The following is a 25,525-nucleotide window of genomic DNA, read 5'->3' on the forward strand; positions in this document are numbered from 1 at the left end:
ATTAATCTTCTGGTTTAGTAAAAGGATCACTTCAGGTAAGGAACTATATTCTTGATGAACCATTCCTCTGAAAACTGAAGGTGGTCCCCATTCGCAGTTAGAAATTCCAGTTTTTTCACTTTATCCATTGCCTTTAGTCCCAATCGATCCTGTGGGTAAAACAAATGTTTATTAATTTGTTTGGGCTTAGACCACCTGGTAACTTGTTCATCTGGCTTTAATATCTGAACTGCAAGAAAAACTGGCATGTTCTGTTCCGGCTGTTCCATGTCCTCTTTGGAAATTTCATTGAATCTTTCAGTCTTGCACTCAGTGGAATTTGGGCAACCAAATATTTTTCCAACAGGTCAGAATTAAATGCAGTGTTTACTGGGACCACACTTTTACAAGATTATGGAGTGATTGCTTGCTTAACTACTTCCAAGATGATGGTGGCTGTTAATTTTTTTTTAGATTAACGGGAAATTTAGCATGGCCAATCATCTACCCTGCACGTCTTTGGGTTGTGGGGGGGGGGGGGGGGGGGGGGAGGGAAAGAGAGGAGGGGGGGGGGGGGGAAAGGAGAGAGAAAGAGAGCCCCACGCAAACTCCACACGGACAGTGACCCAGAGCCGGGATTGAACCGGGACCTTGGTGCTGTGAGGCAGCAGTGCTAACCACTGTGCCACCTTGCTGCCCCTTTTATTTATTTTCTTTCTAAATTTAGAGTAACCAATTTTTTTTTAATTAAGGGACAATTTAGTGTGGCCAATCCACCTAACCTGCACATCTTTGGGTTGTGGGGGTGAAACTGATGCAGAAACGGGGAGAATGCGCAAGCGCCATACAAACGGTGACCCAGGGTCGGGACTGAACCCAGGTCCTCAGCACTGTAGGCAGCATTTCAAACTGATCTAATTTGGATGTGCACCCTCATCACAAATTGGCCAATGAAAATGATTAACTTCATGATAATCCTTAAACTAACAATGGGGTTACTCCATTCAATCTTCTTCACTCAGTTACTTATAACTAAAGGTTTCGTCAACTCTTACTTTGGTGACCACATTCTTAAAATCCATATCCAAGAAATTGTAGAAGATCCCAGTCAGTATTATTTCCTCCCTGGATTCCTTTAGGATCCTAATAGCATGCTTGACATTGAAATTACCCAAATCCTCATTCTGGCAGTGAGAAGTGGTGTGACCATAGCAATCATAACGCAGAGTTTTATAATTCAGCCCTCCCTCCCCAACTCAGTCATGTCAAAACCCTCTCCATTGAAAGTTTGCCACCTTAATCTTAGCCACATCCAAACCTCAAGAGTGCTTTAGTGGCCTTGGATATTTTTGCTAATTTTTTATTAAAGAAAAAAAAAAATAGAGTACCCAATTCTTTCTTTCTTTCTTTTCCACCGTGCAGCCCCCTTGCTAATTTTCTCTTGGCTTTTCCAGTATTGGCATTTTTAATTATCTGTTTTCATAGGTGCCAAAGTTTTCTGTTTTATATGTTTTAATCAAACTTAATTTGTAACCTTTCCAACACTAGTTATTTCCCATTGCCCATCTATTTTCCCTCAATAGCCCTTTTTATCTTGTTGTGACGATGGGTCTTTATGGAACTTGTTTGTGACGTCCAGTCAAATTTCTCTCTTGAATTTTAAGTCAGACAAGGCTGTTAGCCTGACATTTGGTCTTCTGGGTAGATGCTGGCGTTGGACTGGGGTGAGCACAGTAAGAAGTCTTACAACACCAGGTTAAAGTCCAACAGGTTTGTTTTGGAGCACTGTTCCTTCCTCGGGTGAATGAAGAGGTAGGTTCCAGAATCATATATATACGAGCATTTGCAGGTAATTAAGTCATTACAGATCCAGAGATAGTGGTAACCCCAGGTTAAAGAGGTGTGAATTGTCTCAAGCCAGGACAGTTGGTAGGATTTTGCAAGCCCAGGCCAGATGGTGGGGGATGAATGTAATGCGACATGAATCGAAGGTCCCGGTTGAGGCCGTACTCGTGTGTGCAGAACTTGGCTATAAGTTTCTGCTTGGTGATTTTGCGTTGTCGCGTGTCCTGAAGGCTGCCTTGGAGAACACTTACCTTTTTTGTTATAAATGTTTTTTATTGAGTTTTCATATTTTATATATGACAAATTACAAATTATTAGAGAGAAAAAAAGAAAACACAAAAATTTAACGTGTATATTTACAGGTAAGCATCTTCATAACAATTGTGGCCGCCCCCCTTTAGCCGGCATACATATTTTACATTCCCCAATATGGCCGAGGCACATGTTTATAGGCATTTATTTATAGTTTGGTTTTGGGCCTTAGCTTGCCGTTAAACCCCCATAACGAACCCCCCCCCCCGGCTACCTTCCCCCGATTCCTGTCCATTTTCCCCTGATTCTTGGCCACCCGACTATTCTTCCTCTTGTACGTTGGCCACAAACAGGTCCCGGAACAATTGCATGAATGGCTCCCACGTTCTTATGGAAGCCGTCGTCTGACCCTCGGATGGCGAATTTGATTTTCTCCATTTGGAGAGATTCCGAGAGGTCGGACAGCCAGTCTGCAGCTCTGGGCGGTGCTGCTGACTGCCAGCCAAACAGGATTCTACGGTGGGCGATCAGGGAGGCAAAGGCAAGGGCGTCCGCCCTCCTCCCCAGGAATAGATCTGGCTGGTCTGAAACCCCGAAGACCGCCACTATCGGGCATGGCTCCACCCTCACCCCCACCACTTTGGACATAGCCTCGTAGAAGGCTGTCCAAGTCTGGGGCAAGACCAGAACATGTGGGCATGGTTGGCCCGGCCTCTTTGGCACCGTTCACATCTGTCCTCCACCTCCGGGAAGAACCTACTCATACGGTTTCTCGTTAAGTGGGCTCTATGTACCACTTTCAGTTGCGTCAGGCTGAGCCTTGCGCACGTGGAGGTGGAGTTGACCCTATGCAGTGCTTCGTTCCAGAGTCCCCACCATATCTCCATCCCCAGGTCGTCCTCCCAGTTCCTCCTTGTTGCGTCCAGTACGGTGTCGTCCCTTTCTACCAGTCAGTCATACATGTCGCTACAGTTCCCTTTCTCTAGGATACTTGCGTCCAGTAGTGTCTGTCGTGGCGGTTGTGGGTATGTCCTTGTCTCCTTTCGTAGGAAGTTTTTGAGCTGCAGGTACCGTAGCTCGCTCCCCCCCAGCTAGCTGAAATTTCTCTCAGTTCGTCCAGTGTTGCGATCCTGTCATCCGTGTATAGGTCCCTGACTGTCAGTGTCCCCCCGTCCTGTCTCCACCTTTTGAAGGTGGCATCAGTCAGTGCTGGTGTGAACCGATGGTTGTTGCAGATGGGAGCGTTGTCCGACATTTTGGTCAGGCCAAATTGCTGCCGCAGTTGGTTCCAGGATTGGAGGGTGGCTGTCACCACTGGGCTGCTGGAGTGTTTTTTGGGTGGGGACGGGAGTGCTGCCGTGGCGAGGGCCCGGAGGGAGGTCCCCATGCAGGAGGCCTCCTCTGCATGCACCCACTCAGCTTCTGGCTCCTGGATCCATCCCCTTACTCGCTCGGCTGTTGCCACCTAGTGGTAGAATTGTAGATTCGGGAGGGCTAGCCCCCCCCCCCTGGATTTTGTTTTTTGGCGAACACTTACCTGGACATCAGAGGCTGAATGCCCTTGACTGCTGAAGTGTTCCCCAACTGGAAGGAAACATTCCTGCCTGGCAATTGTCACGATGTCTGCATGGTCTTTCCAATGTACCACGCTTCAGGACATCCTTTTCTGCAGCGTAGGAGGTAGACAATGTTGGCCGAGTTGCACAAGTGTACCATGTACCTGGTGGGTGGTGTTATCACATGTAATAGTGGTACTCATGTCGAGTGATCTGGCACTTCTTGCAGAGATTGCCATAGCAGGGTTGTGTGGTGTCGTTGTCGCTGTTCTGAAGATTGTAGTTTGCTGCAAACAATGGTTTGTTTGAGGTTGCGCAGTTGTTTGAAGGCAAGTAGTGGGGGTGTCTGGATGACCTTGGCAAGATGTTCATCGATGTGTTGAAGGCTGCGAAGAAGATGTCGTAGTTTCTCCACTCTGGGGAAGTACTGGACGACTAAGGGTACTCTTGTCAGTTGTATCCTGTGTTTGTCTTCTGAGGAGGTTGGTGCGGTTTTTTGCTGTGGCGCATTGGAACTGTCGATTGATCCAAGCGCCATATCCTGTTCGTACGAGGGCATCTTTTAGCATCTGTAGATGTCTGTTACGCACCTTCTCGTCTGAGCAGATCCTGTGTATACTGAGGGTTTGTCCATAGGGGGGGGATGACTTCTTTAAATGTGTTTAGGGTGGAAGCTGGAGAAGTGGAGCATCGTGAGGTTATCCATGGGCTTGCGGTAAAGCGGAGTGCTGAGGTGACCGCCTTTGATAAAGAACAAAGTAAAGCACAGGAACAGTCCCTTTGGACCTCCAAGCCTGTGCCAACCATGCTGCCCGTCTAAACTAAATGATGGAGATGAGTGTTTCCTAGAATGCAACAGATTTTTGGAGAGTAGACCATGGCGAGTCTGATGGGATGGAACTTGTCATTGTGTAGTCGTTTCAGTGATTCTTCACCGTGGGTCCAAAGGAAAAAAATGTCATCTATGTATCTGGTGTATAACATCGGATGAAGAACTTGTTGTCCAAGGTAAGACTGTGATCCAGAATGAAGCGGATGAGTTGCAGAATTGCATCTGGAGATTGGCAGTTGTCGGTGTTGAGTACTGAGTCTATATGTTTCTGGAACATACCTCTTCATTCACCTGAGGAAGGAGCAGTGCTCCGAAAGCTAGTGATTTGAAACAAACCTGTTGGACTTTAACGTGGTGTTGTAAGACTTGCTGTTCTACAGCATGAAGAGGGGCAAATCACGCAAGTAACATTGTAACAAATCTTACCTCTTGATAAAGAACACTCTCCTTTAAGGTGTAAGTTTCCTTTGCTTGGCCAGCCTTGTAGAAACCAAACCACTGGAATAGATGAAAGGCAATGCTTTAAATGTTGGATTTGTTAAAGTGAGACTGCTTAGGAAGAAGGCACAGTAGGTAGTGCACTGCGCGGTCATGGCTTGGAAGTTTAAAATTGTTCCGCTTTAATTTTAAGGAAAGCAGTAAGTAGATTGTACAAAATTACTTGCTTAGCTTAGCTTTTTTTTAGGTTCTACTTCATCCAGTTAATTTTTAAAAAATTATGGATGTAATGGAACAGCTAACTGATCATGTGTACACTTCCTTTTTTTTTCAGTTAGGACTCTGGCTGTAGGAATCACCCCAACGGCCAGTAATATATATACACTCTTTTTAGGTTGTTTGAGAAATCAAGGTTGGTTGATGGTCAGTCATTCATGTTTGGAGGTATTATGGAACTGAGTGGCCTGACTTGCATCCCCATCTTGAGTAGAGTGCCTTGCTTGTAGTCAACAAGGATTAAGGGACCTAGGTGATGCTTGTGGAACAAGAACAACCTGCATTTATAATAGTACTTTTTAAACCCACTGTCCTTTGGTTAAAGTGACAGATTTTAAGACCGACCTTACTGGGAATGATTTAAGGAAGGATGTCAACCTGGGGAATAAGCAACTGAAGGCATGGATGTCAATGCTCAAGTGGCTGAGGGGCTGCATGAAGCTCCACTTTGGTAGGATATTCTGTTGGCACTTTTGATGCTGCAGCAAGGGAGGATCCCTTCGTGACAGATGAAAACAAGGAGTTGTGGAAAAGTGGGTAGTTTACAAATGCGGAGATGTTGAGGATGATATTTGAAGAGGGCTGCGGTTGGTTTTAAGCGGTTGGTTTTAAAACAGGAGAAATGGCACTCGAGAAAACTATTTGATTAGCCAGTGTGGAAGCCAGTCAAGGCAAGTTGTTTGGGGATAAATTTAGTGAGGTTGGGTCTCCGAGGGCATAAGAAATGGATGAGAAACAGTGCATAGAGAGCTAAATGAGCAAGGGGAAGGAAGACAGCAGCTGAACATATGAACATTTTTTTGTCACTAAGTTGAGACCATAAGCACTTACTGAAAGAATTTCCAAGAGATGAAGCCAGAATTCTGCTTGTAATGGTACATAATTCTGCAAGAGTTATAAAATATAGAAACAGAACAAAAACAATTGAAATTGTTCTGAGGAAGAGTTGAGAGCAACCATTCTCACCTCTGAATCAACTGGATCAACCATGGTATCGCTTGAGAATTTCACCATTACAAACTTCTTCAATTTCATCAGATTCTCCTTATAACTTTCATTAATGCCCTGTAACAAAAATGGGGAGTAATTGAATCTCAAAATAACATTCGATGCTACACTCTGCAGTAAGATCCAGGTATATCTATTCCAATAAATGACAAACAGCATTAATCTAAGACAAGTATGAAAACAACAGAAGACAAAATACATCTCTGAACAGAATGCTGATACAGCCCCAGGAGTTAAAGTTTTTCTCTCTAAGTCACAGTATGTACATACCCTTTCTTGATTAATGTCAGCCAAGAAAATACTTTTGTTCCTGTATAGGTCTTCATTCAAGGGATCATGCCAGTATTCTGCCTGTACCAAGCTAACAGGAAAACAATTGAAAGTAAACAATTAAGTTTTAAGCAATTACAGAAAGAATTAAGTTCACTGTGCCCTTTATGGGTATGTTAAATTGGTGTGGGGAAAACCCATAGGAGGTGGACATCACCGAGATCCTTTCTCCATTATTCCTCCAATGAACTACATTTGAGTAGGATAACTAGGTTGGAGGGGACAAGGTGGGATAGTGTCACGTTTACTAAAGTTGTGGGTGACTAACCTGCCAACAGGGTGGAAAGCAGACTGAAGAGATTCAAAGTGGGAATGTGGCTGAATCAAGCACCTATCTAATCTCATTTTCCAGCACTTGGTGCAATCCTTGTATTCAGCTAAACGCTTCTTAAATGTTGTGGGTTCCCACATTTATCACCCTTTCAAGCAGTGAGTTCCAGATTCCCACCACCCTCTGAATGAAAAGGTTTTTCCTCAAATCTCTGCACCTGACCGTAAATCTATGTCCCCTGGTTATCAACCCCTCTACTCAAGGGAAAAGTTTTCTTCATATCTACCCTGTATCCCCTCAATTTTGTGCACCAGCATTCCTGTGTGTTGAGAGAGCTTACACAATTGTAGATCTACAAATACTGGTGTAATAATAACATCCAATGATTTGGGCACTTTAACAGTATGATGGGGTTTATTTTGCCGGGGGGGGGGGGGGGGGGAGGTTTGGGTTATCTTTTACTTTATGTAGTTATGACTGACTTTGTTTTCAGGACTGCGGAAGGAAATTAGCTTATGGAATTATGCAACATTGTGGCACTGGATACTAACTAAAATAAAAGGCAGTAAATAAAATTTTAAAAATGTATTCTACAGATAGCAAGGAACCCAGCACCAAACCCACCAGTACACCACTGGACACAGGCTCTGTCACAAGAAGCAGCTTCAACCATCACCCTCTGCCTCCTGACATTAAGCCAATTTTAGGTCCAAATTGACCTGGATCAGGTGGCACAGTGATTATCACTGCTGCTTCATGGCACGGAGGACCAGTGTTCAATCTCGGCAGTTCGCACATTCTCGTGCCTGCGTGGGTCTCACCCCCATAACCCAAAAGATGTGCAGGGTAGGTGGGGCCATCCTAAATTGCCCTTTAATTGGAAAAAAAAATCAGGTACTCTGAATTGTTTTTTAAAAACAATTTGCCCTGGATTACATAGGCTCATTCTTGATCAGTCTCTCATGCAGGACCTTGCCAAAGCCTTACTGAAGTCTATGTAGACACCAACTGGTCTATCCTCATCTACATACCTATTCATCATAAAATTCAAGTCAAATTTATCAGAAATTATATCCTCTTGATAAGTGGCGGTTAATTCTGTCCCTCAAAATTTTTTTCCAATATTTCCCTACCACTGATGTTGGAATCACTGGCCTGTAATTCTGTTTTTTCCCCATTTCCCTTCCTGAATAATGGTTCCATATTAGCCATCCTCACCTGTGGCCAAAGAGGTTTTGATAATTGGCGGAGTCCCTTGCCTCACACAGCAACTGAGGATACATCTCATTTGAGCTTGGAGATTTATCCACTTTTAAACCCAGTATAATCACCAACACTTCCTCCTTCTCGATCCTAATCTATTCAATTAAATCACAGTCTCCCTCCCTGCTTTCTAGATCGACAACGTCATAGAATGTACAGTGCAGAAGGAGGCCATTCAGTCCATAGAGTCTCCACCGGCCCTTGGAAAGAGCATCCCACGTAAGCTTCCACCCCATCCCTGGAACACAGTAACCGCATCTAGCCTTTTGGACATTAAGGGGCAATTTAGCATAGCCAATCCAGAAATATTGGGAGAACCCCTGTGAAAATTCAACTCCAAAGATACAAAACAGTGGAAAAGCTGCTGTCTTTTCCCTGGGGCCAGACATTGTCATTTTGTAGCCATTCATAATGAACTGTCCAGAAAAGTACTTAAGTGGGCTGGTTTAGCTCAGTGGGCTAGACAGATGGTTTGTGATGCAGAACAAGGCCAGCAGCGTGGGTTTAATTCTGAATTCTCCCTCTGTATACCCAACAGGCACCAGAATGTGGCAACTAGGGGCTTTTCACAGTAACTACATTACAGTGTTAATGCAAGCCTACTTGTGACAATAAAAAGATTATCAAGTTGATTTTCTTTAAAAGTTCTGAATTTTGTAAGAATTTTGAATTTCAGCCGAGGTGAGTAGACGCCCTTCTCTGAAGTGAACATAGATGCAAGATACTAATTTAATACCTCATCTACATCTTCGGCTCCACACAAAGTGTTACTTTTGTCCTTAATTGGCCGTACTCTTTTTCCCAGTTTTCCTCTTGCCTTTAATATACTTATGAAACACCTTGGGGCTTTCATTTATTTTGCCTGTTAGTGATTTTTTTTTTTAAAACACCCCCTGCACTTTCTATACTCCTCTAGGACATCCACTGTTTTGAGCCCCCTAGATCTGCCATAAGCCTCCGTATTTTTTCCTTATCCAACCCTTGACATCCAGGTTCCTCTGAATTTTTCAGTCCCCCCTTTACAGGGGCATGTTGGCCCTGTACTCTTTTTTCCTTTTTGAATGATTCCCACTGCTCTGATAGATATTCCTTCAAGTAGTTGCTCCCAGTCCATTTTGGCCAGTTCCTACCTTATCATATTAAAATCAGCCTTCCCCCAATTCAGAACCTTTATTACCAGTCTATCTTTATACTTTACCATAAGTACCTTAAATCATACTGAGCTATGATAACCATCACTAAAATGTTCCCTCACTGACATTTCTACCACCTGCCCGGCTTCATTCCCTGAAATTAGATCAAGCAGTGCTTCTCTTGTCAGACTTTCTACGTGCTGGTTGCACTTTAAGAACTGCACCCCTCCCTCTAAGCCCTTCATACTTTGGCTATCCCAATTAATATTAGGGAAGTTGAAAGCCCTGATTATTTTTACACACGAGTTTCCTCCATATCTGCTCTTTTTCTTAATTGGGCTAGTGGACTCTTAATTGGGTCTACAGTACACTCCCAGAAATGTGATTGCCCCTTTATGTTTAAGGTCCACCTAATGGCCTCAATTGAGGAGCCTGCTAAGATATCATTGTTTATAAATACTGACCACATCAAAGAGAGGTTAGTGCATTCCAATCGCTCAAGCTGCAGATGATCTGTGGAAGCTGTCAATCACAGCCCACTACTAGAAAGTTATGAATGGCTTGCAGCTAATGGATCTGAGGGCTTAGACTCGATTCACAGATTTTCTGCTTCCATGAATGGAGCTTCAAGCTAAATGTTACAGCTGTAATTTTTTCACTCCCCCTCCATGGGCTGTTCTTTTGCTTCCAGACAAGGATCTCTTTTCTTGGGGGAGGGGGTGTCCCTTCAGTCAGGGGTTCCGGGGGGGGGGGGGGGGGGGGGGGGGGTCTGATAGAGGAGGGGTAGTGCATTGTGGGTAGGGAGGGTGGCCCTCAGATGGACTTTGGGCTCCCCGGCCAACCACGAATGAATGCATGTGATCTACACCCAGTACAAACAGCGTGGACCTAGATTCTGGCACCGGGCCGGGGGGGGTGGGGGCGCAGAGCATCACGTACGATTCACCAATGCCCGGTGCTGATCCCAATTTTGCGACTCTCCACCACATAGTGGTCCCCGATACCAGTGTCAGTCGACGGAGAATCCATTAGTCTTGCTTAGCATATTTTTTGTGTGTTTATATGCATGATTGAATACAGGATTCAAAGCAGCTATTTAGCAGAGAAAACACCGCAAACTAAATGATGCTCTCTTGAAGTTCTGAGTTTGTGGTCTGTAAATGCTAATAGGAATTTAAGGGACACATTATTGAATCAATGCAGCTCTGTTTGCTGATCTGAATAGTTTTTCTTCAATCACCTTTCTAATCTATTCTTGCATGTCAACATGGTCACTACTTCAATCACCCATTTGGGTAGTGCATTCCACAGCCTCACAATATTTTAAAAACTCCCTTGTTCTGTCCTAAACTTTTTACATTTCATCATATCTATCCCCTCCTTTTGGACTCTTACATCATTGGGAAATTTCTATCCACTATTTCATTCACAATTTCAAGAGCAATTAAACCATTCTGAAATTTCCTGTTCCAAAATACTCATAACGGGCGACTTCAAGATACTCCACTGTACTCTCTTCCTGCCTCATCATTCTTCTTGTAGAGTTCACCCCAAAACCCATTATGAAACTTGAAACTAAGGCTTTCTAGTAGATTCATAAATGTTTCCCAGGGGCAGCCCTGTGGCACAGTGGATAGCACTGGGACTATGGCACTGAAGACCCGGTTCGAAGCCGGCCCTGGGTCACTGTCTGTGTGGAGTTTGCACATTCTCCCCGTGTGTGCGTGGGTTTCATCCCCACAACCCCAACATTAGCAGGTTAGGTGGATTGGCCATGCGAAATTGCCCCTTAATTGGAAAAAATGTTTCCTGAATTTTATGTATTCCTTCTCCCAGACACATTGCCTTTTCTGAGCACAAACTCCAAAATTCCTCTCCTTCAACTTCACTAGCCTTCTCCCATTCAGATTTTAAAAAAATTCAAAGTACCACATCACATTCACCGACATTGAATTCTGCCAGTTTTCAAAAGACCCATTCATCATCCCCTCCAGTTTTTTTTTTTATATTTCTTTATTCACCTCCTTTTTCACATTTTCTCCCAAATTTACACCAACCAACAATAAACAATAATCAGTAACAAATATGTCAATCCCCACATCAATAACAACCATCCCATCCTTCCACCAAACATTAGCCCGCATGTTCACATAAACATAACAAAAAGGAATCAGGAATCACCCATAGTCACCATCAACACACACCGCCCCCTCCCCCCAACCCTCCCAACTAATGTTCGATGTTATCCAGTTCTTGAAAGTGCATGGTGAATAATGCCCATGAATTGTAGAACCCCTCCATCCTTCCCCTCAGTTCAAACTTAACCTTCTCAAGAGTCAAGAATTCCAACAGGTCCCCCCCCCCGCCACGCCAGGGCACGGGGTGGAGAGGCTGCCCTCCATCCCATCAGGATCCGCCTTCGAGCGATCAACGAGGCGAAGGCTACAATATCTGCCTCCGCACCCATTTCCAACCCTGGCTGGTCCGACACCCATGGGCCCGGGTCCAGTTTCACGTGCACCACTTTAGAAATTACCCTAAAAATCTCCTTCCAGTAATCCTCTAGCTTTGGACAGGACCAAAACATATGAACGTGATTAGCGGGGCCCGCCCCCCTGCAACATTCACACACATCATCTACTCCTTCAAAGAATCAGCTCATCCTTGCCCTCGTGAGGTGAGCTCTGTATACCACCTTCAGCTGTATCAGCCCCAAACTCACGCACGGGGTGGAGACATTCACTCTCCGGAGCACCTCACACCAGAACCCCTCCTCCATATCCTCTCCCAACTCCTCCTCCCACTTTGCTTTGATCCCTTCCAATGGTGCCTCTCATAGCTCCTTAAACAACTGACACTACCCCCCTCTTCTCCAGTCCCGGTCGTCAGCACCATCCTCCAACAATTGTGGAGTCCGGGATCTCCGGGAAGTTCTGTATATCCTTTCTTGCAAAGTCTCGAACCTGCATGTATCTAACATTCCCCCCTGCTCCAGCCCATACTTCGCTTCCAGCTCTTAATCTGCAAGCGACCCTAAGAAACAACTCTTTCAGTGTCTTCATCCCCTTCTCCTCCCATTTCTGAAACTTTCCATCGCACTGTAGCCACCTGGGTGACCACTGCCCAAACACAAAATGGAAGATTGCAAGGAAGCAGGGAAAATGGATATGTTGTAAAAAGCAAGCAGCTTGCAGAGTGCTTGTATATTGGACTGCTACAGAAGCCAGTTTGGCTGTTGCTGAAACCAGACCGCGCTATGAAAAGAAACAGTTAGCATATTAATGAGGCGATTACCCGGGCGATCCCCAGGCACAAAAGACACAAGTTAACCACTAATCGATACAGTGAATGGAAGGCCAGACTTTTCGGCGCCAAAGAAGCCCAAACAATGAGCCCCAAGAACCGCCCCAGTGATTCGAGCAACTGCCCCGCTATTGGGGAATTCGAATCAATCGACTGGGAAGAGACCCAATCGATTACAAGAGTATAGAGGGTTGCCCAGGTGGGCACAAGACCCTGAGAGGAGTTATAAAGCGAGACCACGACCCCAGCTCGCTCTCTCTACCAACCCACCGCGACTAGCTCACATACCAGCCTCATCCTCGACTAGCTCTCTGTTCAGCCCTTCCCTTGACCAGCTAGCTCTCCCAGCAGAACACCGTTGCAGCAGAAGAACCATTGTGCAGGAGGGGTTGGACAGAAGCCGCCAGCAAGTAAGTCACAACGCACGCTACGGGAAATAGACACTCCTGACCCCCTTTAGACCATAACCACTGGAAGGCTGCCAACCTAGGACAAAGCTAGAAGCCGTTGTTCCCTTGATGCGGCAGTTCCCCTTATCTGGATAAGTACTTTGGGCTAGTAGTGGTAGGATTAGCCTAGTCTTATAGTTATATGCATGATTAGTAGATTATGTGCATATAATAAACGGGTCTTGTTTGAACGTACTAATTGGTGTATGGTTTTATTGCTTTGAACTTGACCTTGAAACTTGTGGCAGTATCTTAACGATACCTGGCGACTCCAAAGCTAAGTAACGAAACAGAGCCAAATTGAGTGTTAAGCAACTCACCCAGAACGAGCAACACCACCATCCTGGCTCAAATCTGTGGTTCCCCCGAATCGGCATTTCCCTTGACCCTGCCCCCAACCCGAAGTGTTGGCGAAACTGCCTCCAGATTTCAATGAAGCTATTATACCGGACTCCGAGTATTCTCCCCGGAGCTATCGGGAGTGGGCCGTTGCTAGTGCTTTCAGCCCCAACCCCTGCACAAACTCTCCTCCATTCGACCCACTGGGAATCAACCCCTCTGACCCAGCTCCGTACCTTCTCCACATTTGCTGCCAGTAATAATACATCAAGGTTTGTAAGACCCCCAAACCCCCCTCGCCTGCTTCCCTCTGTAGTAGCACCTTTCTAACTCTGGCCACTGCCCTCCCCATATGCCCTCAGTTTTGTTTGGCCTTCACTTACTGCTATGCCTCCCTCGTAGCCCATCAATGATAGTGAACAGAAGTAGTTCCAGGAACGTAATTCCATAGACAAATACTAACCAAGCTGGAGAAACCGTCCTCACACTCCAAATGTCTTCACCCCCCAACCATAACCAGTTTTTAAATCAAGTATGCTGTCCTCCATTCCCCCTTAATTTCCATACCGGCTTATATTCTCCAATTAGCTCATCTGTGGTTTGTCAAACATCTCATCCACTTACACTACATTAACAGCAGTTTCCCCCATATCAGTCACTTGCGCAAAGAATTCTTACCTCGCCCTCCAGCATGATTTAAAAAAAATAATCTTTACTGGTCACTAGCAGGCTGACATTAACACCGCAATGAAGTTACTGTGAAAAGCCCCTAGTCAACCACATTCCAGCACCTGTTTGGGTACACAGGGACTGAATTCAGAATGGCCAATTCACCCAACAGCACTTCTTTTGGACTTGTGGGAGGAAACCAGAGCACCTGGGAGGAAAGCCACGCAGACACAGGGAGAATGTTCAGACGCACAGACAGTGACCCAAGCCGGAATCGAACCTGGGACCCTGGAGCTGTAGAGCAACGTGCTACCTACTATGTGCCATTTTCCTGACTGAAACCAGTTTTCACAAACCACAGTAAATTGAAATTGTACTCTGCTAGCTTTCAGAGTGTGTATTTATTGTTTCACCCTGATCTAAACACAGGGCAGTGAACAGCATATTCCCTTTCTCATAGATACAATACATATTTACTGATTACTGACAAACTATGAATAGGAGCTGAAGTGGCCATTTTGCCCCTCAGTCTGCTCCACCATTCAATAAATTCATGGCTGACCTGTTTGTTTTCAATTCCACAAACCGTTTATTCCCTTGGCTAATAAACTATGTGGATAGTAAGTTACAATGAGGAAATAAGAAATTTATAAATGGATATAGATAGTTTAGGGAGTGTGGCTGATGGGGTTTTAAGTGAATAAGTGCGAGGTTATCCATTTTGGTCTGAAAAATGGAAAGCAAATTATCTAAATGGAGAGAACTAGAGGCTTCCGATACAGAGAGATCTGGGTGTCTTCGTGCATGAATCACAGAAAACTAGTATGCAGGGGCTGCACGCAAGATGGCAGGCAAATAGAGTTTTGGCCTTTATAGCTAAAGGAATAGAATATAAAAGTAGGGAAGTGTTGCTGGAACTGGAGCCGACATTGGTGAGACTGCACCTGGAGTACAGTGTACAGTTTTAGTCCCCTTATTTGAGGAAGGATGTAGTGGCAATAGAGGCCATTCAGAGGAGGTTCACTCGATTAATTCCAGAGAAGTCTGTCTTATGAACAGAGATGAGAACTTTGTCTTATGAAGAGGCTGAGCAGTTTAGGCCTATACTCTCTCATGTTTAGGAGAATGAGGGGAGATCTAATTGAGGTATACAAGATAATAAAAGGTATTGACAGTAGACAGAGCAGATGCTTCCTCTTGTGGGGCACACTAGAACGAGAAGTCATAGTTTGAGGATAAGGGGTAGCAGATTTAAAACAGAAATGAGGAGAAATGACTTCTCTCAAAGGGTCATGAATCTGGAATTCACTACCCCAGACTGCGGTGAATGCTGGGACAGTGAGTAAATTTGAGGAGACATACAGATCTTTAATTAGTAACGGGTTAAAGGCTTTTGGAGAATGGGCAGGAAAGTGGAGTTGAGGCCAAGATGAGATCAACCACAAAGATGTGCAGGGTAGGTGGATTGGCCATGCTAAATTTCACCTTAAACTGGAAAAAAAAAATTGGAAACTTTTTTTTTTTACATGACCACTGCCTTCTAATGCAGAGAGTTGTAAAGATGCACAACCCTCGGAAGAAAATTCTCATCTCTGTCCTAAAAGAGCTACCCCAAATAAGTCGTCCCTCACTCTTCTAAACTCCAATGGAAACAACCGACATCCTCTTAAGACATTGCTCATTCCAGGTATCAATCTAGTAAATCTTCTCTGAACTGCCTACAATGCACTTACATCCTTCCTTAAATAAGGAGACCAAATGCACATTCTCCCCATGTCTGCGTGGGTTTCACCCCCACAACGCAAAGATGTTCAGGTTGGGTAGATTGGCCACGCTAAATTGCCCCTTAATTAGAAAAAAAAAGAGAATTGGGTACTCTAAATTTATTTTTTATTTTTTTTTAAAGGAGACAAAATCGCACAAAGTATTCGAGATGTGATCTCACCAAACAATGCCCTGCATAACATCCTGACTGTTACGTTCAATTCCTCTTGTAAACAATGACAGGGATATTGTAAAATCTCGTAACACTGCTCATACTTACTGCTCTTGAATTGGACTACTGTAAGCACCCAAGTTCAGCATTTTTCTTATCCAGTTACAGATGTGGGAACTCACTCCAGGGCAATGGGGTAAACCATACACTCCTAGAGTGGTGGGGAAAGAGGAAGAGAAACAAAATCTAAGCTTAGTCTGAAAGAAAGACAGAAAATGATTTTCTTTCCACGTTTTAAAATCAACCTTGATTAAGGGAAGTCAGTTGAAGAATACGATGTATTCAGTAAGATTTTCTGCAATTTATTCAAAGCTCCGTCCCCAATACCAGCGTATTTTAAAAAAAACTTTAATGGATTAATTTTGACACTCAAGAACAATGTAAAAGTTTCAACCTTTGAAAATTATACATTTGAACAAACGTAAACTTGGATTGAGTACAATGCACCAATAAGTATTACCTTGATGCTGGCCTCCAAATGTGATTAGATTTACCATGGCAGGAGTAGGACATCTCTGTGCCACAGCCCTCCTATAACAAATAGAAAATCAGCAGTGAAAAAGCTATCAAAAAGTCAGCCAAACTACCCTTTGACTGCATTTCAAAAAATATAGGTCCATTTAGTCATACTTACAGAAATTGACCACCTTGAGAGAAACCCATTGCATTGTATCCAGCTTGTAGCTTCTTGTCCTTGGCCAATATATTACAGACCAGCTCAACCTGGTCATTTACATTCATGAAGAAACTGTTTTCCATGTCCTATGAAAAATTTTCAGTGTATAGAGATTTTTGTGAGGGATTGCATAGTAATAGAGACAAGTTCTTTATTTTTGAAAATCAACATTTTGCTTGATATCTGGCATTGATACTTTAACACGCACAAAATAATGCTTTTCTCTAACTTTCTGGGTCTTGTAACAATTTCATTCCTAGCGTGTCCATAATACTAAGATAGTAGAGGCTTCCGGTGGCAGCCACAAAATGAGCGGTCGCACATTTGGTAGCTCCCGCTCAAGGTGGAATTTTTTGGACTCAAGTGGAAGTTTGGATGGAAAAAGGCGTAGGAGTGCCAGGAGAAAGTGAGACTCCACTGGTGCGGCTGGTGGATGGATCCGCAGACCAGAAGTGGGTCGAGAAGAAGGGAGCTGGTGGAGCCAGAGAACCTTCGTGCGACACAACACAAGATGGCGGAGGGTAAAGGGCAACTGGTAGACTTGTTAAATGATCATTAAATGGAGAGAAACGAAGCCCGGGAGGACTTGGCCAGGGTGTTGGAGCCACTTAGAGATTGATCATGTGGATCACAGGCTGGAGTCCCTGGCTATCCAGAAAGTAGAGGAGGCGGTGGGGGAGCACAAGGAGCAGTTGGCCTCGTTGGTGGCCGAGCTGGGTGCGATGCGGGAGACCCAAAAGGGGCTGAAGGAGAAGGTGGAGAATCTTGACAGCTGCTCCAGAAGACAAAACTTGCGTATCGTGGGGATGCCTGAAGGTATTGAGGGAGCAGATGTCAGCATGTATGTGGCCAAGATGTTGAAAAAACTGATGGGGGAGGGGGCCTTCGACTGACCCTTGGAGGTCGGCTGGGCATTTTTCAGGCCGCAAGCGGGCAAGCCGCTGAGGGCGATGGGATGCAGTTGCGCCGTTTCCTGGACAAGGAGAATATTCTGCGATGGGTGAGCCAGACGAGGAGGTGCACCTGGGAAGGGAAGGAGCTGAGAGTATACTAGGACCTGGGCGCAGAGCTGGCGAAGAAGAGGGCCAGGTTTAACTGGGTCAGAGCTGCCCTCTCAAGAAGGGGTTGATGTTTGGTGTGCCTCATATCCACTCACTTCTGCATGACTTTCCAGAATCGGGAATATTATTTTGGTACACCAGAGGAGGTGACGGAATTTGTGAGGGACAATGGACTGGCAGGAGAAGGCGGACATTGAACTTTTTTTGTTTTGTTTTTATAAATTTAGAATACCCAATTCATTTTTTCCAATTAAGAGGTATTTTAGCATGGGCAATCCATCTAAACTGCCCATCTTTGGGTGGTGGGGACGAAACCTCCGCAGACACAGGGAGAATGTGCAAACTCCCCATGACAGTGACCCAGGGCCGCGATCGAACCTGGGACCTCGGCACTGTGAGGCAGCAATGCTAACCCACTGCGCCACCGAACTGCCCGGACATTGACCTTTGGAGGTGGTGTGAGGATGTGGTTACTCTTGGTGGTGGTCGGACAACTTTTTCTCCTTTGAAATGTTCTGTTGGCTTGGTGGCAGGGTGCTTGGAGAGCATCAAGGGTGAGCGCACCTTTTTATTTTCTTTGTTTCTTGAGGGAGTGCAAACGGAGTGTGGAATCGGGGGGGGGGGGGGGGGGGGGGGGGAGGCTTGCAGGTCTTGGGCGGGGGCTGCCAGGCTAGCTGGGCAGGCTAGTTAATGGGAGGACAGTTGGGGGGCAGTCAGGTGGTTGGTGTAGGGGTGAGAGATGGGGTTGTTGATTTGATGGGGGGAGGGGGGGGGAGGGGGGGGGGGCAAGGTGCTGAAAAGGTGTAGTTGGTGTGGCGCCATTAAAAAGGAAGTGACGATGTTGGACATCCAAGGGACGGCCTGGAGGGTAGTAGGACATGGGCCAGGGGCGAGCCCAAAAAAGGATATGGTTGATCGGCAGGGGAGGGGTGGAGCAGGGAGACCCCAACCAGGCTGATCAGGTGGAACATGAGGGGGTTGAATGGGCTGGTCAAATGGTCACATGCACAGGGGCAGCACGGTGGCGCAGTGGGTTAACACTGCTGCCTCACGGCGCCGAGGTCCCAGGTTCGATCCCGGCTCTGGGTCCATGTGGAGTTTGCACATTGTCACCGTGTTTCCGTGGGTTTCACCCCCACAAGCCCAAGATGTGCAGGGTAGGTGGATTGGCCATGTTAAATTGGCCCTTAATTGGGGTACTCTAAATTTTTTTTTTTAAATGCTCGTGTGTAGTTCGCGCACTTGAGTAGTCTGAAGGCGGATGTGTTTTTTTTGCAAGAGACGCATTTAAAGATAAGGGACTGGACAATGTGAGGAAAGGATGGGTATGGCAGGTGTTTCTGGATATGAAGACGAGGAGGATGGGGAACCTTCCCTGATACTGAAGAACGATGAGATCACTAGCAGTGCGGATTCCTACTGTTCGATATCGTTGTTAAATGTGGACGTCAAGTTGCTGGCGAAGGTGTTGGCTTTGCGAATTAAGGACTGTGTCCCAGGGATGATAGGCGAGGATCAAACGGGTTTGTGAAAGGAGACAGTTATCGGCAAAAAGTGAGGAGGGTGCTTAATATGATATGGTGCCCTGGAGGGGCAGGTTGTGGAGGGGGCAGTGGCGATGGTGCAGAGAAGGCTTTCTCGACCAGGTGGAGTGGAAATATCTGTGGGAGGTGTGGGATATTTGGGTTTGGGCAGGGGTTTGTGGATTGGGTCTGATTGCTGTAAAAGGTGGCAGTGGCAATGTGTGGATGAACTGGATGAGCTCGTGATATTTTGGGTTGCACCATGGGACAAGGCAGGGTGCTTGCTCTCCCTGTTGCTTTTTGCCTGGTGATAGCCATTGGCTATAGCGCTTAAGAGTGTCGAGGGATTGGAACGGGATTGTGTACTGCGTGGTTTTGGGGGTTGGGGGGCATTGAGCACAGGGTTTTGCTGCAACGTGGACGACTGTTGCTATATATTTCGGACCCAATTGTGGAGTATTGGCAGAATTATGTGGATTTGGGGAGGACCTGGCTGGTTTTCTGGTTACTAACTAAACATGGGAAAGACCGAGGTGTTCCTGATTGAGACTAGAGGGCAGGAGGAGAAGGTTGGGGGAGCTGCCGTTCAAGGTGGTGGGGGCGAGAGTTTCAGGTAATTGGGCATCCAGGTGGCACGGGGTGGGCGCAGCTGCAAAAGTTCAATTTGGCTCGGTTGGCGGCGCAGACGAAGGGGATTTTAAGAGCTGGGATGTGCTGCCAGTCATTGGCGGGACGGGTGCAGACAGTGATGGTGCTACCAAGGTTCTTGTATATATTTCAGAACCTCCCGAGTTTGTTCCGAAGTCATTGTTTTAAAAAAGGTCAAGCAAAGATCTCGGGGTTTGTGTGGGCAGGGAAGACCCCACGGGTCAAGAGGACATTTTTTGGAATGGGGACGAGGAGTGGGAGGTTGGTGCTGCCGAATATAATGAATTACTACTGGGTGGCTAACCGCTATGGCTAGGGAATGGGTAGTGGAGGTGGGGTCGATATGGGTGCAATAGCGGCAGCTTCTTGCAGGGGAACTAGTTGAGGGGCATTGTTGACAACACCCTCTGCCATTCTCGCCAGCCAGTACTACACGAGCCCAGTGGTGGTGTCAGCCTTGAGGGTACAGGGACAGTGGAGGCAGCACTTGAGACTGGAGAGTGACCTTGGGCTCGGGCACCGATTTGTGACAACCATAGGTTTACATCCCGGGGGGGGGCTGGATGCAAGGTTTTGGGGGGTGGCGGCAGGCAGGGATCGCGTGGATGGGGATCAGTTTGCAGGGGGAAGCTTTGCAAGCTTAGAGGACCTGGAGGAAGATTATGAGCTGGCCCAGTAGGAATGGTTTTAGATACTTACAGATACGGGATTTCATGAGGGAGGTGTCTGTTTCCCCGGCTGCCGCCTTTGGAGCTGCAGGGAGGGAGATGGCGAGGGGAAGGTGCCCGAGGTCCACCAAGAGCTGATGGACTGAGAGGGTGCCCCGATAGGAGTTGTGAAATGGAAATTGGGGGGGGGTGGGGGGGGGGGGGCATCTGGGTACTGGTTATTTATTATGTTGTACAATTTTGCTTCTGCTTTTATTTGCTGTGTTTGTTGTTTATATCAATGCCTTAATAGAATTTTTTTTTATAAACACTAAGATAGAAGCAGCAGAAGTAGGCCATTTGGCCCAAGAAATCTACTCCGCCATTCAATGATCATGACTGATCCAATATGATAATCAAATATCACGGTACATAAATCCCTAGGGCCTGATGGGATCTACCCCAGAATACAGAGGGAGGAAATTGCTGGGACCTTAACATAAATCTTTCTATCCTTATTGGCTATAAGTGAGGTCCCAGAGGACTGGAGAATAGTCAATGTTGTTCTTTCATTTAAGAAGGACAGCAGTACTAATCCAGGAAATTATAGGTCGGTGCGCCTTACATCAGTGGTAGGGAAATTAATGGAAAAGACGCTTGGGGACAGGATTTACTCACATTTGGAAACAAACAGACTTATTAGCAATAGGCAGCATGGTTTTGTGAAGGAAAGGTTTGCGTCTCACTAACTTCGACTTTTTTGGGGAAGCGACAACGATGATTGATGAAGGACGGGCAGTGGATGTTGTTACATGGACTACAGTAAAGCTCTTGACAATGTCCCTCATGGTAGACTGGCACAAACGGTGAACTCATACTGGATCAAAGGTGAACTGGCAAGATGATACAGAACCGGCTCGGTCCTAGGAGACAGAGGGTAGCAGTGGAAGGGTTATTTTCTGAATGGAAGGCTGTGACTAGTGGTGTTCCACAGGAATCATAAGAATAGGAGCAGGAGTAGGTCATCTGGCCCCTCCAGCCTGCTCCGTTATTCAATAAGATCATGGCTGATCTTTTTGTGGACTCAGCTCCAATTACCCGCCTGCTCACCTTAATTCCTTTATTGTTCAAAAATCTATCTATATTTGCCTTACAAACATCCATCGAGGTAGTCCCAACTGCTTCACTGGGCAGGGAAACCCTTTGGGTGAAGAGGTTCCTCCTCAACTCATCCTCAATCTGCTCCCACTTATTTTATTTTTAAATATTTTTTTATTCTCCTCCTTTTTTACATTTTCTCCCAATTTTACTCCCAACAATAAACAATAACCAGTAACGAATGTAATGTCAATCCCATATCAATAACAACAATCCCATCCTCCCACCAAACCTTCAAACATTAGCCCACATGTTAACATAAAACAGATGACAAAAAGGAATCAGGAATCGCCCATAGTCACCATTAAAACTCCCCCCAACCCCTCCCAGCCCCCAACCCCGCCAAATGTTCGATGTGGTCCAATTCTTGAAAGTGCATAATGAATAATGCCCATGAATTGTAGAACCCCTCCATCCTACCCCTCAGTTCAAATTTGACATTTTCAAGCATCAAGAATTCCAGCAGGTCCCCCGTGACGTGGCGCCAGGGCACAGGGTGGAGAGGTTGATCTCCACCCTAACAGGTTCTACCTTCGAGCAATCAACGAGGCGAAAATATCTGCCTCCGCACCCGTTTCCAACCCCGGCTAGTCCGACACCCCAGATATGGCCTCCCGAGGGCCCGGATCCAGTTTCACGTGCACCACTTTAAGAAATTACCCTAAAAACCTCCTTCCAGTAATCCTCCAGCTTTGGACAGGATCAAAACATATGAACAGAATTTGCACCCCCCCCCCCAACCCACCCCCCCCCCCCCCCCCCCCCCCCCCCACCACCAACATTCACACACACCTTCTACCACGTCAAAGAGCCGGCTTATCCTCGCCCTTGTAAGGTGCGCTCTATACACCACCTTCAGCTGTATCAGCCCCAACCTTGCTCCCACTTATTTTGAGGCTATGCCCCCTACTTCTAGTTTCACCTGCCAGTTGGAACAACCTCAGTGCTGGAACCTCTGTTGTTCGTAGTATATATAAATGATTTGGAGGAAAATGTAGCTGGTCTGAAGTTTGCAGGTGACACAAAGATTGGTGAAGTTGCAGATAGTGAAGAGGATTGTCAAAAGGTACATTGATACACACCTCAGTGATAGTATTTCCAATTTCCAAGGATAAAACGTAAATTCCTGGGATTTCTTGTTCCACCAATTTCTTGATAAATCCCATGCTCAGAGGATTACAGCAGCTATCACCTAAAACATAAACAATTTGTACAGAAAGCAGAACACAGCTACTTGAAAGCATTAAATAGAATTTTACAAGAGAGAAACTGGTCACCGGCCCAATTATCGGTTGTCCTGCTCGACACAAGCTTCCTCCATCCCATTTCATCTATAACCTAGTGGTGTTCCACAGGAATCATAATAGGAGCAGGAGTAGGCATCTGGGCCCTCCAGCCTGCTCCGTTATTCAATAAGATCATGGCTGATCAAAGCCCAAGTGGACTTTCCTGACTTCCCCTGCAAATTATCCATACAATTTGCTGCAATGGGGGGAAACAGGTTCCCCATTGTAACCACTCTCTGGTTAATGGAGATTGAGTTTTGTTGTTTGAGGAAGTGCACCAGTTGGTCGAGGTGGAATCGAAAACCAATTTCTAAAGGTGCGTTTTGAGTTATACAAGTGCAAGATATTTGGAAAAACAAACAGCAAAACTCATTTCATGTTAAAAAACACTGCACACGCTTTCTAAACTATTATCTTTTGCTCTTTCACCGAAAGCGGATCAGATTAGATTTTTTTCTTGCCCTCTTTTAAACAAAGTCCGCTTTCAGTCGCCGCCTCCTCGCTACACTTTAATGAGATTTGCCTGACTTGAATCCACGAGGGCAGCTTTAACATAATGACCTCTACAAAGAGCTTTTAGAAGCAGTTCGTTTGCAAAATCATCAATTGTAGATTACAGATCTTGCCGAGCAAGATCGATACTGTCTCTCAATGTGAAATACTTGCCCCTTTGGTGTTTGCAGCATTCTGAATGAAGGATTTGGAGCAGAGGTGGAGAAGGTTTGGGGAAGACAGGGAGAAATGCACAAAGATTGAATTGAAAGGAGAATGGCGGCGGCGGCGGCGGCGCTGAGTGAAGGGGGAGAGCGACAGAAAGAGGCGCTTCGGTGGAGAAGTAGTTTGGATTGGATGTGCGCGATTTGAATTCGCTGCCACCTTACCCATGCCGTGCCAAATGACAACCGGTGTTGGCTCGGTGAGGTTGCGGCTGGAGTTCCAGGAGGCGGGCGGTTTTGGCGGACGGAGCAGAAGGAGAAAAGCAAAAGAAGACATCCTGTGGCGAACGGAGCCATCTCACTGAGTATCTCACTGAATCATGTGACCCGTGTGGCTGTCATGTGACCCGTGTGGCTGTCATGTGACCGTGCAGCTTCTCATTGGTTGAGAATGGGCCACAGTAAATTGCTACGTCTGGCCATTAAATTGATACATTGCTTAGGTTGTGCAATGAAATAAAATATTCATTTTTATATATCTGGGAGAAGGACTGTAGTGTTGAATGGTTTCATTTCAAATACTGTACAATTGGAAATTTTTCACATATTTAGAGTATTACATGGAGCTTTACAGCACAGAACGAGGCCCTTTGCTCTATCGTGTCTTCGTCAGCCATTAAGCACCCACTATTCTAATCCCATTTTCCAGTACTTGATCCATAACCTTGTATGCTACAGTGTTTCATCTAAATGCTTCTTAAATATTGTGAGGGTTCCCGCAGCAATCACCCTTTCAAGCAGTGAGTTCCAGATTCCCACCACCCTCTGGGTGAAAAGGTTTTTCCTCAAATCCGCTCTAAATCCCCTGCCCCGACCTTAAATCTCTTCCTCCTGGTTATTGACCCTTCTACTAAGGGGAAAGGTTTCTTCCTATCTATGCCTCATAATTTTGTACACCTCAATCAGGTCCACTCTCTTCCCTTTAAGGAAAACAGCCCCAGTCCAACCAGCCTCTCTTCAGAGGTGAAACATTCCAGCTTAGGCAACATCCTGATGGATCTCCTCTGCACCCTTGCTCATGCAATCACATCCTTCCTGTAGTGTGGCGACCAGAACTGCACACAGTAGTGTAGCTGCGGCCTAACAAGCATCTAATACAGCTCCATTGTAACCTCCCTACTCTTATGCCTTGGTTAATAAATGCAAGTATTCCATATGCCTTCTTAACCCCTTATCTATCTGTCCTGATGTCTTCAGGAATCTTTGGACATGGAACCCAAGATCCCTCTCATCCTCTACTTCCTAGCATCCTGCCTTTCATTATAAATTCCCCTGCCTTGTTAGTCATAGAACCATAGAATTTACAGTGCAGAAGGAGGCCATTTGGCCCATCGAGTCTGCACCGGCTCTTGGAAAAAGCACCCTACCCAAGTCCACACCTCCACCCTATCCCCATAACCCAGTAACCCCACCCAACACTAAGGGCAATTTTGGACACTAAGGGAAATTTAGCATGGCTAATCCACCTAACTCGCACATCTTTGGACTGTGGGAGGAAACTGGAGCACCCGGAGGAAACCCACACACACATGGGGAGAACATGCAGACTCCGCAGACAGTGACCCAAGCCGGGAATTGAACCTGGGACCCTAGCGCTGTGAAGCAATTGTGCGAACCACTATGCTATCATGCTGCCCAAAATGCATCATCTCACACTTTTCAGGGTTAAATCCCATTTGCCACTGTTCTTCCCATTTGTCCAGCCTGTCTATAACATCCCTACAATCTAACGTTTTCCTCCTCACTATTTACCATACCACTAATTTCAATGTCATCTGCAAAGCTAGCGATCATACCCCACAACGTTCAAGTCCAGACCATTAATGTACACTACAAACAGCAAGGGAGTCAGCACCTAACCTATAGAATGG

The 25,525-nt window shown here is 45.8% G+C and overlaps 1 protein-coding gene across 1 annotated transcript; it reads right to left on the reverse strand.

The window, feature by feature from the left end:
• ppt1 (palmitoyl-protein thioesterase 1 (ceroid-lipofuscinosis, neuronal 1, infantile)) lies at positions 1-23,996 on the reverse strand. Its single transcript, XM_038800292.1, has 9 exons — positions 23,820-23,996; positions 22,735-22,844; positions 16,574-16,701; positions 16,400-16,470; positions 15,988-16,090; positions 6,457-6,547; positions 6,145-6,243; positions 4,891-4,962; positions 1-149 (listed from the first exon to the last, which is right to left on the reverse strand). Exons 1-9 carry the CDS (start codon positions 23,929-23,931, stop codon positions 27-29), a joined length of 909 nt encoding a protein of 302 aa, XP_038656220.1. The 5' UTR covers positions 23,932-23,996; the 3' UTR covers positions 1-26.
• Between the last annotated feature and the right edge of the window lie 1,529 nt (positions 23,997-25,525).

Source organism: Scyliorhinus canicula, chromosome 1 (genome assembly GCF_902713615.1).
Source record: "Scyliorhinus canicula chromosome 1, sScyCan1.1, whole genome shotgun sequence".
NCBI classification, from domain to species: domain Eukaryota; kingdom Metazoa; phylum Chordata; class Chondrichthyes; order Carcharhiniformes; family Scyliorhinidae; genus Scyliorhinus; species Scyliorhinus canicula.